Source organism: Osmerus mordax, chromosome 5, assembly GCF_038355195.1.
Source record: "Osmerus mordax isolate fOsmMor3 chromosome 5, fOsmMor3.pri, whole genome shotgun sequence".
Classification (NCBI taxonomy): Eukaryota; Metazoa; Chordata; class Actinopteri; order Osmeriformes; family Osmeridae; genus Osmerus; species Osmerus mordax.
The window spans coordinates 17,515,575-17,533,347 of NC_090054.1; the positions used below are offsets into that span (position 1 = coordinate 17,515,575).

Consider the following 17,773-nt stretch of genomic DNA (forward strand, 5'->3'; position numbering starts at 1 on the left):
GAGTGTGTTGGAGGATTTGTGGTGTGTGAACAAACCGAGAAGACAGTCCATAAATCCTCCAGTCTGACAGGACACACGGCAGGGTCACTGATCTTCACAGTCCAGCGTCCTGCTCCAACTCACTATCACCTAGGGGGACAGATAAGCGGTGTGTGTGTGTGTGTTTACAACAAGCTTTACTCAAGAAGCTTCCTCGGCGCTCCATCCTAAGATGACTAGGAGAGAAAGTCATACACACACACCACAACTTTTCCACGTCCCCCCCCCCCCCCCACACTTTCCCCCTCAGCAGAGCCGAGTCTGGACTGCCCTTCCCTGGGCTGGGCCCAGCTTGAACTGCTGCATGTTGGCAGACCTGTCATCTCCTGCTTTCGCACTCATCGTGGCTGCTGGTTGCAATAATATGGTATGTGTATTCTACGTTTGTGCGGGTGTGTGGGTGTGTGGAGGGAGCATCCGTTTGCAGTGCCGTTTTGCTCAACCTGGAATGGAGGCCCTTCGTTTCCTGAGAGGCAGAAAGCAGGAAAGGAGGTGAGGAGGTAAGAAGAGAAGCGGTAAGAATGAGAGATAGAGGAATGTTGAGGATGTAGAAAGAGGTAATAAAGGGGTGCAATTAAAAAGATAAAGGCAGAGGGATAGAAGGATGAATGGATTAGGAGGGAAAGGGCGTTTCACTGTTTCATCAGATAGGGCTCTCTCAGACCAGTGCAATGCCGGCTGTAACCCAACCTGTTTAACTACAAGCCGATAGGGCCTCTGAGGAGCTCATACCCCATAATACTCTTTCCCTGACACACAGAGATCGAAGTGGGAATATTGACTTTCCTCTGAACTGTTCCCTTGTCCTTTCAGAGCCACAAAGAAGACATGCCATTTTCTAAGGGTGACGGAGAGAGAGGGGCAATAATGAAATGAGCACATGGCTATGATGGACGACTTGCTACCCCTGCGCTAGGAAAAACTGATCTGGAATGATGGATGTGTGGTTAGAGTACGGAGAAGCCTGCAGAGGCCTTCAGAAGTCCTAATGGAGCCTGGAGCTGTCATCCAACCTGAGATGAGGTGCTGGAAAGCAAGTGGAGAAGCAGTCATGCTTCTCAGTGAAGTGGATGATTCCAGGCTTCAACATCAAATGCTTTTAGTGTCACCCAGGCAATGACACTGTGTGTATAACATTTGCTCTGACCCCAGGAGATAAGGAGACTGAAATGACTCCTACTCTATAAACATTTATATTGCAGATGAGACATTATATTTATCACCCTAATTATCAGCTGACAAAAACAGTACAAAGGCTGGAGAGAGTGTGTGCATGTTTGTGTTATGAGCATATGTTTATGTTATGTACAGTACACAAATGTGTGTGCATGTGTGTTGAACTGTATGATGATTGAACCCATGAAACGTGTCAGTATAGCTCTCTGGCCTCTGGTTGACCCTTGCTCCCTCTCTTCTTCTCTCCCTGTCTCCCTCTCTTTCTCCTCCCCTCCGTGGCTCTCTCCCTTCCTGGCTTGGTCTGGACAAGGCTGACATTCCCACCCTAGAAAGCAGCCGACTGAGGGAATTGTTTTAAATACTGCTCTCACTGTTATATCAGACTGCTCTCTCGTCTCACTCTCCCAGCCATCTGCCTGCTAGCTGCTCTGACTGCCTTCACGCCAGGTTGCCAGGGAAAGCAAGTGAACCCTGAGATTGAAGACTTCTCCAGACACACTCATCCACATACCACAGCGGATGAGAATAACTGTGTCTGTCGGTGTGGTTGTGTGTGTATGTCATGGTGTCATGGTTGAAGGAGAGAAGGGAGCCAGGGATTTTACCTGTCTGTCAAGGACACTGCTTTTTTTGCGAAAAGAGAAAAAAAGCAGGACAGCTTTCAAGGTACTTGAGCTAATAGAGGGATATTTATTCTCTAGCAGTGAAGGAGGAAGGGTACAGGTTGAGGTCAGTGCACTCAGTGTCTACTAATGCTTTCAACGACTTTCACATCACTCTGGTTCTCCCCCTAAAAAGATTTGAGCAAAGTCTTCAGTCAACGGAAGCTTACATGAACTCCTTAGCAGTTGATAACTCACTTTCGCTTTTATCTTTTTCTCCTCTTTTCTGTTTCGCTTCTATCACAGAGGCCACGAATTATGAGACTTGTGGAAAACATTTTAACCCCAAAGAAAAGGGTGCTGTTCAAACATGACAACTTGGGTCAGACAAGGAACAACATGTTATGTTAAAAACGGTACACTGATCAAGTTAAACACCCTGTATTCTGAGATAAGCTGGTAAAAACATTAGCAAATTAGCTGTAGCAACAGCATTGGGTTTGTTAGCATTCCAGAGCCAGTTATGCCTGTGGCTGGTTTGGACTGTGAAGCCTGACCAGAGCCGACACGGTGACACATATCTCATCTTTAAACAAATACACCAAGGTCACAACCTTCTGTGTTTGGATTCCCTGGCCTGCCCCAGACAGACACACGCCCTACACAGACGCACGTATGAACACAAAACCTATGGAGGAATGCGTGTCCCTTTCGCCTCAGCGCTGTCGCTGACCCCCAGCCACTGGTCGGCCCCAAAACACACACACACACGCCACTCCATTGAATAGGCTGACCAAACAGAGCAGCTTGAGTCTCATTCACAGTGACTGTATTTGTGTTCTAAGGGATGTGTGTGTGTGTGTGTGATGTAGGGAATAGGAGAGGGCATTTGGGGGTCATAAAGTCCTCCTGGAAGGGGGAAGTATTAGAGAGTCGAGGAAGGAAGGAGGTAGGGTGACACCTCTTACCTGTCTTTGCCCTTGAACGTGGCTTGCTGCTTGGGACTGGTTTCACCCCCTTGGCCCCAGTCTCCCCCTTTTACTTGACGGGTGGGTAGAACTGCCTGCTGTGGCCTGACAGAGTTCGCGGTTCGTCTGAACTTTTGAACTGGGGCTGGTATGTGGCACACCATAGTACAGTCAGAGTGTGTATATCACCCTCTCCTGTGCAGCGCAGCACAGTATCTCACAGCATAAACAAGCGTGTCACAGACACTAGGTGTTTATTTGCTCTGATGGATACAAAAGTTCATGAGGGCTCCCAGAGTTCATCCTCCCTACTTTCAATTCTCCATCCTTCATTCTCTCCTCCACCCCCATTCCTCTCTCCCACTTCTATCTGCCTCACTCTGCCTCTCTGCTCTCCTTTTTTGTCCAATGGGGCTCAGAGCTCCTAGTTCTCCTGGCTGCAGAGGATTCAGGAAAACAAAAACAGCCGATGCTTGATTTAGCAGCGATTGTTTTAACTTCCCTGTGAACTCTGCCTGACCTGTAGGCACGGAACAAGTTTTTGCAGTTAGTGATTTGGCGATGAGGATTCAGCTTCCTCTCTCGTTTTGCTTCGCTGCAGGGCTGGGTGTTGTTCAAACTGGCAGACGGAACTAAACATTTGCTTACAGGTCTCATGGGCAAACTCAAGTTAGACAAAAGCCTAAGCTTGTATGGCTTACTGGTTGTTTTTTTTACAAAGTAAACTTACTTTATTCTTTTAAAGATTCCATTTTGATTGAGCAAAATTCCCCACAGGTACATGATTAGGTTAGTGTCAAAGTTATTTTTGGACAATGAAAATCTTTATAAATTAGAATAAAAAATGTGTACGTAGGTTCATAGTCTAGAAAGATTGAACGGATTTGCTCTAAAAGCCAGACTTATTTTGTAACTTGGCATTGTCCCAATCATAACATGGTTGGTTTGCACCCCATTAGATTGCACCTGAAGTGAGATTTAGGAGGCTTGTTTGTGGCCTCTACATTCTACAGTTTTTTTTTTTTTAAAGAAATACCATGTAGAAAAGCTTTGATGGATTTGATTGATATGGATCAATTAAATATAATGTTTTAGAGCGATATGGGATGGTGGGTGTCATTGGCCTTTATTTGGTGAATATAACCCTTTGTCAAAAATGCTGACGTAAAGTGTGGAGATCTGTGTTGTGGCATGGGAGTCAGGTGGCTGAGCGGTTAGGGAATCGGGCTAGTAATCTGAAGGTTGCCAGTTCGATTCCCGGCCATGTCAAATGATGTTGTGTCCTTGGGCAAGGCACTTCACCCTACTTGCCTCAGGGGGAATGTCCCTGTACTTACTGTAAGTCACTCTGGATAAGAGCATCTGCTAAATGACTAAATGTAAATGTAAATGTGGCCTGAATGTAAACTGAAGTAGCTGTTCTGGCCCTGCAGCTCCTTGCACCTGGGCTCAGTCTCTCACACACACACACACAGACACACACAGAAACACTATCTTATCATATTTTAATCCTTACATTTTCCCATGACACCAGATGTGTTGTACTAAATTCATTGTTAGGGGAGGTAGAATGGAGGAGGGAGGGAGAAAAGATGGGGCAGAGGGAGCGTTTGGAGGGAAACAGCCAGCGGCCTCTGTCAGTCAGGAGCTCCAGAGGAGGTTCCAGCTTGTCCTCAGAGTGGCTGACTGCTGGAATGCTTCAGCAACAGATGTTGTCAGACACAGCCAATAATTATCTCTCACCTTGGCAGAGCCCTGCCTCTTTTGGCCCTTACTCCTTCTGTGCTAACAGCTTGTGTGCTTTCCTATACCAGGTTACTGCAGGAGGATGCAATAGTCATATCTCTTTCAACACATCTTTTACTATCTCCTCAAACTCTCTATCACACTCTTCCTCTCTTTACCGAAACTTTTCTCTCTCTGCCTTTCCTTTCTCTCATCCTCTCTCAGAATCACTTTCTAACTTTTTTCAACTTTTCCGCAAGTAATCACATTTTAGGGATTGTAAATCCATTTGTAATATAATAACAGAAGTACAGTAGGTGTCTGATGGCTGGACGTTGTTTCTAAGTCCTCCTCAATAACTAATTTCGTTTTTAAGACTTCCGAGCGTTTTAATGCAGTTTCAAACACAAAGTTAAACCCACAGCCTAACAGGATTCTGACATTTTATATTTTGGAGGTGGATAAACTGGTGACATAGATTTGCGGTTGGGTAAATTTTTCTCTAAATAGGTCTCTTTTACCTCATTATTATAATTAACTGTTCTCCCAATGACCTGGAAAAGCTATTTAGAGAAATCATTATTGATGTGTATCTTTTGTAAAGCCTATAATACCTCTGCCCTCTTTCCACAGAGAGTCTGTAAAAGGTTAGAAGGTCAGTTTTAATTTACATTTCCTTGGGGGGCTTTAAAGGTGCCCTTACCTAACTTTAGAAAGGATGGTTAAACACCCCTATCACAGTCACCATCTGCCCTCATTAACTCTCATTTCACAAATCTCTGTCCCTTATCGTGTTAAGGGGAAAGTCTTTGAACCAAAACCGTTTTAAGTAGAGAAGAATTAATGTTGTAGGAGAGCATGAACTCTTACAACTTCAAATGCTCTCTTTCATTGTTCCATGGATGTCAACAATTCCCAAATACCCAAACCATAAAATATATCTAAAATTTGAACCTGTTCTTCTATGAATCTAACTGACAAATTGCTTTTACTCCTCCTCTTTCCCCTCCCCTCCTTTACTCATCAGAGAACTATTTGAATGGGCACATGAAAGTCCCCCCCCCCCCCCCAACCCCATCACTGCAATCTCACGGCCCTTCTTTATCACTGAACTTTTCTTGACCCCACAGCGGCTTCAGAGCAGCCTCTCCCCCTCGATTCTAAATAATACCAATGGTCTGCTAAAAGGTAATCTGATTGGCCATTAGAGGGGATGGACATGGTTGAACAGGAGGGCAAGAGTGCACCAGACATGCAAATGACGTTAGAGCTTTCATCCATCCTGCTATGAAGTGAAAAGTATCATCTTCTCTCACATGAGAACAGTAGCGAGGGGGGAAATGATCTGTTCTAAGTGATTGTTACCTCCTCCTTGTCTTGACCTGCCTACCCCTCTGCTGCACCACACCACAAGCCTGACTGCAAACGGCTTGGATCAGTCGAGTGTGTGTGCAAAAAAGAGAGGGAAAGAGAGACAGACGGAAAGAGAGTGAGATCATTTGTTTAGGTGTTTTTGAAGTAATTTCTTGGCATCATTAGAATGTTTTATTAATAACCTTTCACACACCTAACATATTATCCAAAGGGGACACAAAAACTGCAAACAAAATAACTGCATAAAATGTCAATAGTTTACAGAAACGTAATTCTCTCAGAAATGTATTGCAACATAAAGTACCTTTAAATGCATCCATTCAATTTCGATAAATATCTAGCGGTGGAAAAATATATACATGCAATCCGAAAAATAAATGTGAAGTTATTCTCAAATATTAACATGAGTGCGTGAATTTCGTCATGGCTGAATTATAACTAAATTCCATATACTTCCTCATAAAGTATCAGCACATGTCACATTAGATGACACTTTAACTCCTAGAACAGATCATCTCAAGTCTAACCAAAATCTTGTTTCAATGTTAGGGCCTATGTCTGTACATGAGACACTAGCCTCTAGGTCCTAAGGTTCTGGCCAGCAGATGAACTTGGTGGGCAGGTTGTCAGTGGGGTAGACAGTGGGGCCTGTCTTCATGGTTGGGGGTCCATTCAGCAGCCTCCAGTCACATCTGGAGACCAGTTCCACCACAAAGACCTTTAGCAGGACTTTGGCGAACTCTTTCCCCACACAGGTTCTGGCCCCGCCCCCAAAAGGGATGTAGCCAAAACGGGCCGAGTCTTCTGGTGACTTGTTATCCAGGAAGCGCTCCGGCTGGAAGTCCCCCTTGTTGGGCAGAGCTTCCAGGACATCATGGGTGTCACAGATGCTGTAGATGACATTCCAACCCTGGGGAATCTGGTAGCCCTGAAACAGGTCAGTCGTAGAATTTGGGAATTATTTACCGTAGTAAACCATAAGGCTACATGATGGGCCAGAGAACTCAAATTGTCACGTTCAAGTTAACACACACAAAAAAAAAACCATTTGAATAAAACGTTATGTTATTTATTTTGTTCAGGCAAGCTTACGTTTAGCTCAAAAGTTTTGAGTGCAACTCTGAAGCCCCCGGGAACAGGCGGGTTGATCCTCAGGGTCTCTTTGATGACACAGCTGGTGTACTTGAGCTGCTCCAACCGCTCCATGTCCAAGGGCTTGTCCTCTCCCTGACTTCCCATAACATACTGTCAAATACACAGGAGAGTGTGAGGCTATAAAGGTGGACTCTCCTGGAGTATCTATGACACTGGGTCACAACCACCACCCCTCCCTGTGAGTAGAAATGTAAACAATAGAAATAAAATAAACATGGCACCACAAAACCATTAGGAAAAATTATGAAACCCTCTAAAAAAGAAATACATCTGTTTAAGGACTATGGAGCCATCTAGAACACATTTAGGGCAGATAGAATGCACCTAAAGAGGGTGCCATGACATGTGGATTGAAAACATTTGATTGATTCAAATGGCTCTATATAAAAACATTTCTTTGGTGATAATCGGACAACTGATAATAATAACCGAAAGCTTTTTATTCACCTTTTCCTGTAACTCCTGCCGAACTTTATGCACCACGTGTGCGTGCAACCCCAGGAACATGACCATAGAGGTGGCGGTGCTAGCTGTCGTCTCATGGCCACCAAATAACAATTCTGTTGCGGATTCCTTGATTTCCTAAAGTGGTTTATTAGAAATGACGATTTTTAAAAATTTAATATTCATATAGATATACATAATTGTGAGAATTTGACTGGTGAAATAACTGTACCTGCATGCTCAGTCTCTCATCGTTCTTCTCACCATTCTCTATCAATAACTGAAGAGCATCCTTATAGTTGTTGTTTTCACACGTTTTGAGAAGCTTCTTCTTGATGTTCTGCTCTATTTTGGAGTGGATGATATTGCGTGCTCTCAACCCCTATACAAATGGGGAAGACAATTGACAAATTGACAATTGAAGACAAACCCATAGATCAATTACGCCAGCACGCACCGAGCACCTTCAATCATTCTGATAAATAATTTGACAAACAGCATACCCGATACAATCCGCTGAAAGGAACATCGATCGGTAAAGAGAAAAGATTCTTTGTCATTTCTTCAAAAGCCTGTACTAATTCTCTCTCGTCCGCCTTTGTTTGATCCGGCTCGAACCCCAGCAGAATCCTCATCGCAATTCGGAACATGAGTCGCTTCATCTCGGGGTAGACAAGGACACAGGTGTCGCTCTCTAGCCACCCGTCCACCGTGCCTCTCACCTCCTCCTGGATTACAGGGATATACTGCTCCAGTGCTTCCCGGGAGAACGCTTTCAAGATAGCCTACACCAAAGGAAGAGAAAGAGAATGAGAGACAGGACTACAGCCATGCAAGTAGAACATGATCAACATAAAGGGTTTTATTTGTACACAAAACAGATAAATACCCTTTTTTTGCTCTTGTGATGCGCGCCATGGGCGTTGGAGAGGGTGTGCGAACCAAGGATGATTCGGACCGAGGCTGGCCACTGCGCTGCGACTAGCTTGTGCTCTGACAGGAGAATCTGCTTGACATTCTCCGAGCCCATTATCCGCACCGTGGGACACCCAAAGAGATGGGTTTTATATATGTACCCATATTTCTGACGTTTTATTTTCAGGAACTTTCTTCTCTGGAAAATAAGGAAGATGGTTGTCCTATTTTAAAGACAAAAATCACTGTTGTTTTATTATTATTGTGTATTGCGACAATGTAAAAGAATATAGGGTACATCATTTGTTTCAAATGTGTGATGGAAAATCTGAAGCATGTCGATTTTGCCTCTTAATTGATGCCAGTCGAAGGAGGAGGTTTCTCCATCAGTTTAGCCTACCTGAAGGACCATCTGCAGCGTCTCTCCCAGTAGCGGCAGTCCCATAGTACCCGGCGGCAGCGCACCACGACAGGTTGGGTCGCATCCACTGATGACGTACATCTCCCACAGTTTCACCGCCGCCGCTATCAGCAAAAGCGGCAATACGAGAGTACAGAGGGAAGTTACAAAAAGCGTGTAAAAACTCATCTGGAGGTGGAGCGAACCAGTGGGGAAATAAAGAATTCAGGGGCTTTGAAGGGAATGCGGGCTCTCAAACGTTACTCCTTGACTGGTATGTTTCCCACCCCATTCCGAGCTTTTATAAGTCCGTTTTACAGTTATTCTTGGCCCCATCTTACCTTGGTCAAGACAAATTAGTTCACACAAAGTTCATCTTTAATTGTGATACTGGGCTCGCGCACCGTGCTCCGCCCCTAGCGGACTGTCAGAAATGTTTAACTATTTCCCGGAGGGAGGTGGTATGATGCGCTAGCTGTAGACTTCTACTTCCACCCTACTACACCCCCTTAGCCTTCTAAATAACTTAACTTAATAAATAAAAAACGAAAATATTGGATATTGGTCACATGAATAGAAAAATGCACATTGCTAATCTGTAAATTGTTGTGTATGTGTTTTTCTTATGTAGGACACAGTGTAGCAGATATTCCAGTCGAAATTGACCAGTCCCTTTCAATATGATAGATAATATGCGAAAACAATGTCCGACATGTATGCTATAATGCCCACAGGCCAGTTATTTTAGTTTAATAGATCGGTTATAAATGCATTTGTGTAGCAGTTGGTCTTCATGATATCTCTGTGATGCATCACGGTAAATCCTTGTTTTTACATCCATAGGCTTCTGCGCCCTACCAATGGGAGGACGGCGGGGGCTCGCTCTCTTGCTCATTTACTCGTGATGGGGCTCGAGCTCTGACCTGTATTTGACCTACAACACGGACCATGACATCCGTGTGAACTTCAGTGCAAAACGTCGCCAAGTTCACTCTATGGATAACAAGGCACCAAGGTCCTATGGTGCACATAATTAGAGGGGGTTTGTATTTGTCCTCACTCTTCCGGGCTATTCTTCGACTGTCAATCATAGCAATCAAGTTTAGGGCACACTGGTGACCTGTGTCAAAGAAAGAGGTCAATGGCGTTTAAAGCGGGCCTCATCATTTGCTAAATATTTGTAGTAGGCCTATATTTTGTTCAAGAATAGATAACTGTAATACGTTTGTATATCGTCCATCTGAAATGGAAAGACTGTATTTTCAAAGAACGTACCAACTCCAACAAATCATAATTTTAAGAATTTCAATTCGAGAACCAATTTACGTAAAGTAAAAATTACATATCGGCCTATATATTTTTTTTACCTGTTATGACGTTAGCCAAGGCAACTTTTTGTTGCATTTTGTTACAGTCAAAATTATGCTTGGGGCAAGTGAAATAGTGAACAACCGCTTGTGGATTTTTACGAAAAGCCTATAATTTTAGCTGTCACTAATTAAGATAGCCTTTCCTTGCAGGGTAACTGCCTAATCTTAAAACAAAATGTGTTATTCAGAACATAAATATGTATTAGTCTATGAACATGAAAGAATTCAAAGGATAATTAAGCCTCTTCAAGAATAATTAGCCTAAATATATGACACATTTCACGCTCAAACCAACATTTCATATGAAAAAAGATTTAACAACAGCTAGACTAACTAAACGGATTTAGTCAATTTTGACTGTTCAACAACGTTAACCTGATGGTTAAATTATTCACAAGCAAAACTCACTAATATTCAGTTATTTACTTCTCATAACAACAATTTCACTACAGTACAAATAATAACAGCCAATTACAAATAACATGTAGGCTATGAACAACAGGACAATTACAAACTCCATAAAGGAGAAAAAGTGCTATCTCCTTCCATGAAAACATTAATCAGATAATTTCACAGCGCTTCAATTATACCTACATAATCCACAAGTGATTATGAATAACAATGAAGATAATAACAAAATAGTAATAATAATAATAATTATGCAAATATGTCTAATAAAATAGCTGAATTATTATAAACTAAACTGTATTGGCGTTCATAGCCATTGCACTACAAAAATAGAAAAATTAAGCTATAGCATAACCTTTAAATATGGCTGTATCATAAAGTAATCAATTCTAGCTCTAAAAAATTTGTTATAGGGCTTATACGATGCTCTTTAAATAAAGCTTATGTAATGCTTCTTCATTTAATACATACCCTAATGGATAAGATTATATCACATTATACGCACACACTGAACATAAACATTTTAAATGGCATTCCTGGATATATTGGTAAAGATCAAGTGCAAGATCTGTTTTGCATTGGACTTGTGTAGACTAACTAAGCAGACCTGAGCAGCCAAGACAGTGATATTAGTCCACTTCCTTGGACTTTTTTGTTACGTTCCAGAGGTGGGCGTGCAGGTGTCCATAAGAGTTCAGCCACTTAAAGCAATGATGCATAAAAATGATAGGTCTCCTCAGGTCACCAAAGCATACGCCTGCATTGGGTCCATTCGACAAGGATTTGTTGGTCCAAAAATATTCCAAGCTCTTCTGGACAGTGATAGTATAGTTATTGTTGTTATACTCTGATTCAATAACTTAAATGTGTTGTAGAAGACAAGTGTGAAACCTCTGCCCGGTGCCTCTAAACTGCATCTGTGTGTGCATAACTAAAATGCACATGCAGCCCGTTGACAGGATGGACAATTGGAACAGTTTGCATCTTGGGGAACGATTCTGTGGCCAGGCTCCACTTGCAGGTGCTGAGCAGCTCCACCGCCAGGGTTTTTAATATCATCAGGGCTAGTTCCTTACCGACGCACCTCCTAACACCACCTCCAAATGGAACGTAATTGAAACGCCCTGTCTTGCCCTCGTCACGCTCACTCCCAAAGCGGTCAGGGTCAAATCTCTCTGGGTCGTGAAACACTGGGGCGGTGTCGTGGGTGTCCCGGATGCTGTACATCACGCTCCACCCTTTAGGGATCTGGTAACCCTGGTCAAGACAAACACAAATATACAATCAATGTTTTTTATGCTTTTTTCCAGTTACGTAATAAGTTATAGGAACAGATGAACAGATTATCAAACACAAAATTGATGTTTTTGTCCAAATCTAAGTCTATGGAATCCAATGTCCCCATCCCAAATATCATATGGACTTTAAATGGTAACTCCTAATTTACCCCATTTTCATCTAGCTAACCCACTCCCTCTTCAGAGGTTTTGTGTGTTTAGGAATCCGGTCACATGTAGAGATACAAGGTATGGGAGATGCATGTGAGCGCACACTGACAATGGGTATGTGAACACACCTCCGATTACTTTCAGAGAAAGACAGAAATGGTGTTATGTTTGTGATGTGCGACTATCCCAGTCTAGATAAAAGCTATTTGATTAAAAGTGTTGGCCGAACTGCAGGGTGAACTGAGGTAATTCAAGATGGGGCTATTTGCAATATATGATCTCAGTACCAGAAAGGCAAACTTACGTCCAATTCAAATGTCTTGAGCACGGTTCTGTATCCGCCGGATACCGGGGGGAGAACACGGAGCACTTCCTTGATTACACAGCTAACATACTGCAGCTGACTAAGTTTTTCCATCGTTAGATAAGGTATATGGGACCGAGATGTAGGTTTCTCTTCATCGGAGGCGCCGTGAACATTCCCTTTCCCATTTAGCAATGAGGTGGTCTCTGTGTCTGGGCTCCCGTGGTCGTCTTGTGTGGTTTCCAAAGGGCCTTTTAAATCCCCCTCTTTGCCTGGGCAGCTGTGTGCTCTATGGGCCTCGTAACCCAGCCCCTCTGTCTCCAGCTCCTGTTGGGCTTTCTCCACCACCGCAGGGTGCTTCAGGAGCTGGAGGACAAGGGAAGTGGAGGCACTGGCAGTGGTAGAGTGAGCTGCAAATATCAACTCAACCGCTGTCTCCTAGAAAATACACACACACACGTGTTAAGACTGTAGTATTCCGTCGTAAAATAAACAATACATAATGGCCTATTTGCTTGTTAATATTTTCTCTATGAGGCAACTGAGATTATAGCTACTATTAAACGGATTAACAACTCCTGTAAGTAAACCACCCCCTCCTTCCCCCACACCCCCTGATGTGACCTACCTTCAACTCCTGGATACTTAGTTCGTACCCTGTCTCCTTGGCGCTGCTTAGCATATAATCAAATGCATCATAGTACTCTTCCGTTTGTTGCCTCTGCATCTTTTCCTCAATGATTTTCTCCATGCACTTGTGAAGGATTTCCCGCGCTTTTATTCCCTATGCAGAGATAAATCATAACAGGTGTTAGAAATAATACATTTGAGGCCCCAAGTGAAGGCATGACAGTACCAAAACTACCGATTAATTTTATACTTGGCGAGAGCTATATCCACATACTCCAAATTGTCAAATTTGAGGCTTTAATATGTGAGACATAACATCGGCCTGTATTTAGATGTGATGTTATTACTTTTTTTATATGCCCCCTTCAAATCAAAATAAAATTTTACTTGTATAGCCCTTTCTACAAGCAGTGCCACATGGGGCTTCACTGATGCCCACAGATCAGCACCTATAACCAACCTAAATGTCTACACTGACTCACCTTGCGGAGTCCACTCATGGGTGCATCAAAAGGAAGAGAGAAAAGGTTGTTCATGAGTTGCTCGAATATTTGAGCAAGGTAAACAATGCGTGTCTCCTCCATTTGTAGGCCCAGCAGGACTTTGACAGCGATTCGAAATGTGAGAGATTTTGCTGCGGCGTAGACATCCACTGCACCGGGCTCTGAGCACCACTTTGCAATTTCAGACTTGACAACATCTTGCAAGCGGGGCAGGTAAGACTCCAGCGCCCCGCGGCTAAACACTTTTGCCAAGATCTTAAAGAGAAGCATAATAAAAAGTTATCACCAGGTACAAGACATGATGGTATAGAATAATACTGGAAACGAATTCATTACAAACGTTCGCTAATTCTACATTCAAGGCCTATTTATTATGGTAACGGCCCAATTTGATTTATATTTGGAGACAGAGCTTGTACGCAACTTGGCAGTTTTCTTCATTATTCTTTAACTCATAGTCTTTATGTTCTTACTTTTCTCTTTTTCTTGTGAAGATCCCCGATGGAGTTGACCAGCGTGTTTGGTCCTAGGATGATCCGGGTGCTCTGCGGCCATTGAGTGCACACCAAGTTGTGTTCCCCCACCAGAATTTTTCGGATGTTCTCGGCGCCAGTCACCCGGACTAGGGGCTTTCCAAGAAGGTGAGTTTTAAAAACATTCCCGTGCTTCTTTCTCCTGGAGATGTGAAAGTTGGACCCCTGTCATGAACACAGATATGGATGTTTTAAATTGCACGTGCTCTGAAACAAAGTAAGCCCCGTGGATTCCTAAACTAGGCCTACTCCATGTCTTGGCACATGCAGAAGTGGCGAGAAATTTAAACAAAAACGTCTGTTTTTACCACAAGTAATTTCATCAAGTCTACACATGTTACAGTTTCATGAGTTCCAAAAACAATCTCTATTTAATCACAAGTTGAATTATTAATTGGAGATTTAATCCAACATGTGGCACAAGACAAACAACCCTGATCCTTGTGAGAATACATCACCTTGCCAAATGTTTAGTGATTAAGGAGCAAATGATGATTGAACAAGACATTTTGGAAGCCTTGTAAAACAAACTCAGTGAAGCTAAGTCCTTTATCATACCTGGAAGAGCCAATGGAAAGTTTCCCCCACTAGAGGCCACCCCATGGAGCCCTTGGGCAGCGGCAAGTTGCACTCCTTGTCCCGCGTAATGGTCCAGCGGAGAGCCCACAGTTGCTTGGTGACGACCAGCAGCAGCAGGGCTGAGAGCAGTGATGTGAGCGCAGTGGCCAGCGCTGACACGACGCTGAGCTCCGGGAGAAACATCTCCGAACATCCACGTGCTTATTGATTGGCAAATTCTGGCGCGTACACGCTGTTTGTCTCACTGCCCAGAAGACACCATTCATTTTCATATTTAACAGAAAACGAAAGAAATGCAAAGAAACAAAGAAACAAAAATATTAAAATTCCCCAGCTACAACACGTTAACTCTTCTAATAAATAACAAGCGTGACTCATACAGTGATGAATCATTTTACACATGTCTTAACTCAGATTATTTCACTGGGGGAATACAGGCAAAACGAAAAGGGATTTTAACTTTGTAAAATGTTCGTCTTCATTCCGCCCCCCATACTTACTCCTGAATGACAAGAAACTGACAAGTATTCCAAGTAGTTTTACAGGTTACATGCGCCGGCTTGTCTATTTATGTGCCTTTATAGGTACAGTTCAGGGGGCTCAATAGCCCCTAGGCAGCCCCACATTTTATAGTGCATGGTAATAAATCAGGTAAAAGCGGGGCATCTCACAGAGATTTAAATACAGTACAGTTGGCCAGCTTTAGAGGCGCAAGAGCCATATAAAGGCGGTGGCTGGCTTACTGTCATTTCTATTTAAATAAGCTTAATCTTTGCCTAAATGCACTTGGTTTAAACCGTATATCTCCTCACAAGTGCAAGGAAGTGAACTGGATAATCAGAATATAAGAGAGAAACCTCAGTTACACACTTACCTGATTCTGAAATACAGAAGCAAATCTTTGACAGCAGCGAGAAATGTGTCCTTTAAAAAAAGTTCTCTTTCCAAACGTCGCAGTCTATTTCTACTCACTGAACTTTACGCGCAGCGCTTTATAAATATTGGGACACAACATGATCCACCTTCACAGATGACGTATTACGTTTTCTGAATAACTAAAGAGCTTGATAAATCGCCAGGATTGGAGAAAACTTTGTGATCTTATAGCAGCACTCGGAGGTTGAGTGAGTGCCAGCGGGGGCGGCTTTCAGAGAGTGTGTATGGGGATCGAATGGCAACTGATGGAGGAGACAGGTAACCAATCGCTGGAAACGCAAAGCTTGACTGACTCCTCTGTTAGCTCAGTGTTCAGTAAGCACATAGCTCTGCTTTTCTATTGCCTCAATTAAAACCTAAATTACTATGTTATAACCTGTAGGCTATATGACCTAGATTTAAAAACTATATATGGAAAATTAGTTATTTTGAACGAAGGTATCCTGATCATATTTTGGCAAGTGTGTCAATCTGCAATGTGAATGCCCTTTTTACAAAGCGCTAAATTATTTCAGATTTTGAAAAATGGTATTGCCGTTAAAAAAATTAACAGTACAATTAATCATCCAATCATCCATCCAACATTCCATGGTGGTCTTATTAATGATAGAGGTAATGTGTGGTTTGTGGGTCCAAATGTTCTTGTCAATCGGTATGGGACAACTAAAACAACATTAGTAAAACGAATAATTCATTTAACGTATCCGAATACTTGGGAGAATGTTGAGCTGTTTGTGTATACATTCCTGAGTTCCTCTTATATTCACTGATGTTGAGTGATGCCTCTCGGTGGAAGCGCGTGCCCCGGAGACGCCGATTACTCGGTGGCCCCGGGTCCAGGTGGGTTCCTTTTCCGTTCACAGGACAGACTGAACACCTGTTCGACACAGCGGCGACTAGATTCCTTATGACTGTCTCTTTTGGAGCGCTGACAGACTCGATGTAGCTTTGCAGTGTCGGCCTAGGTCTCCAGCTATAGGCTATACCAGGCAACATTACTTTGATCAAATAGGTACCGAATCAGCATTTACATATTTTAGAGACATAGGAAATCATGTTACTCATCTGTCCATAAAATAACCAGCAATTATAGACTTGAATGTGAGAAATTCTGAACACAATTATGCAAATGTTAATACTCAATTTCGTTTTCTAATTCAGTGTAAGGCAGTGTAAGTAAAAGAGAAAAGTAAATGCAATTGAAAGATTACAAAGACACGTGCAGATCTCCAAAACAAAATCAATGGATATAAGTTAATATTTTTGGGGGGCATTTGGTTTCTTTTTGGGACATATACAATTCTAAGAAATAGGGTTAGGGTTAGAGGGTGAGAGAGAGGGTGAGAGGTTGAAATGCAAAAGAAGGGCTGGGCCTGCTGGATTTGAACCACAGCCCTTGCAGTAAGGCTTTAGCCTGCATGGTACACTCACTTTACCAGTCAGCCAGTGGGGCACCTGTGGAAGAAATTGGGATTTCCGGTGTGCTTACATTATTCACTAATCAATAGAACTAGTCATTGGATCATAGTTAGTACGTTCTCATGTAAGCTTGCTATTAATAAGAGTATATTGTGTCTATGTGTCAGGGTTAATAGATGTTCGGGGTCAGAAGAAAGTACTGGCTAAACGTTCCTTGTCATGACTACAAGGAGAGCTCCAACTATGAACTCTCTAGTCTGAGACTTGTCATGTGTTGGGAGCAGTGAATCTCTTTCTCTGAGACTGGTGAAACGTCATTACTGCCTGACTGTCACAATCTATGTTTACATTCTTGTGCCCTATAAAAGATGGTCCTCCGGCTTTCGGAGCTGAGAGAGACCTGGTTGAGACCTAAGCTTGGTGTTGTGTTGTCATTTATGGTCAGAAGACTGGTTTTCTCTCCCAATCTGCAGATTGATAAATACGTATTAAAATCCAGAACTTAACTGAACTTAGTCACTCCGTTTATGAAGAGACGGACAAAACACTTTCTTCATCACACCCCAGATTTGCATAAATGTGACAATCTAATCTGTAATCTTTTATAATGTGTGACCTGTTCTCAGGCTCCTCTCCCTCATTCCCTCCAGCATCGTCTTTCCTCTGCTGCCTATGAGTGAAGATGAAGCAGAACTCAGAACCCCATAGTCAGAGCACAGGCAAGTAAACAGACAGGGAGAAGTTGCCAGGAGCCGGGATTTACACTAATCTGTCCCATGGGATAGTGGGGAGTGGTATGTACTGATCCCCCCCTCCGCATGGTATAATGGATAGTGGTGTGTACT

At 42.9% G+C, this 17,773-nt stretch overlaps 2 protein-coding genes across 2 annotated transcripts; both read right to left on the minus strand.

Annotated features, from left to right (window-relative positions):
- Positions 1–6,160: 6,160 nt before the first annotated feature.
- On the minus strand, positions 6,161–8,987 carry LOC136943361 (cytochrome P450 26A1-like). The gene is made up of 7 exons (XM_067236644.1): positions 8,799–8,987; positions 8,373–8,597; positions 7,987–8,268; positions 7,716–7,865; positions 7,487–7,621; positions 6,977–7,129; positions 6,161–6,812 (listed from the first exon to the last, which is right to left on the minus strand). The coding sequence occupies exons 1-7, from the start codon at positions 8,985–8,987 to the stop codon at positions 6,471–6,473; spliced, it is 1,476 nt and encodes a 491-aa protein (XP_067092745.1). The 3' UTR covers positions 6,161–6,470.
- Positions 8,988–10,582: 1,595 nt separating this feature from the next.
- Positions 10,583–15,583, minus strand: cyp26c1 (cytochrome P450, family 26, subfamily C, polypeptide 1). Its single transcript, XM_067236160.1, has 7 exons — positions 15,448–15,583; positions 14,553–14,817; positions 13,935–14,159; positions 13,441–13,716; positions 12,957–13,112; positions 12,329–12,766; positions 10,583–11,833 (listed from the first exon to the last, which is right to left on the minus strand). The coding sequence occupies exons 2-7, from the start codon at positions 14,754–14,756 to the stop codon at positions 11,483–11,485; spliced, it is 1,650 nt and encodes a 549-aa protein (XP_067092261.1). The 5' UTR covers positions 14,757–14,817; positions 15,448–15,583; the 3' UTR covers positions 10,583–11,482.
- Positions 15,584–17,773: the final 2,190 nt, after the last annotated feature.

Excerpts from the sequence above, each read along its gene's own strand:
- LOC136943361 (XM_067236644.1), bottom strand. The coding sequence starts at position 8,987 with ATGAGTTTTTACACGCTTTTTGTAACTTCCCTCTGTACTCTCGTATTG. Across the intron at positions 8,598-8,798 it reads CGCTGCAGATGGTCCTTCAG|AGAAGAAAGTTCCTGAAAAT; the intron begins GTAGGCTAAACT and ends CTTATTTTCCAG. Across the intron at positions 7,130-7,486 it reads GGCAGGAGTTACAGGAAAAG|TATGTTATGGGAAGTCAGGG; the intron begins GTGAATAAAAAG and ends TGTATTTGACAG.
- cyp26c1 (XM_067236160.1), bottom strand. The coding sequence starts at position 14,756 with ATGTTTCTCCCGGAGCTCAGCGTCGTGTCAGCGCTGGCCACTGCGCTC. Across the intron at positions 14,160-14,552 it reads CTTTCCATTGGCTCTTCCAG|GGGTCCAACTTTCACATCTC; the intron begins GTATGATAAAGG and ends TGTTCATGACAG. Across the intron at positions 13,717-13,934 it reads TTCACAAGAAAAAGAGAAAA|ATCTTGGCAAAAGTGTTTAG; the intron begins GTAAGAACATAA and ends CTTCTCTTTAAG.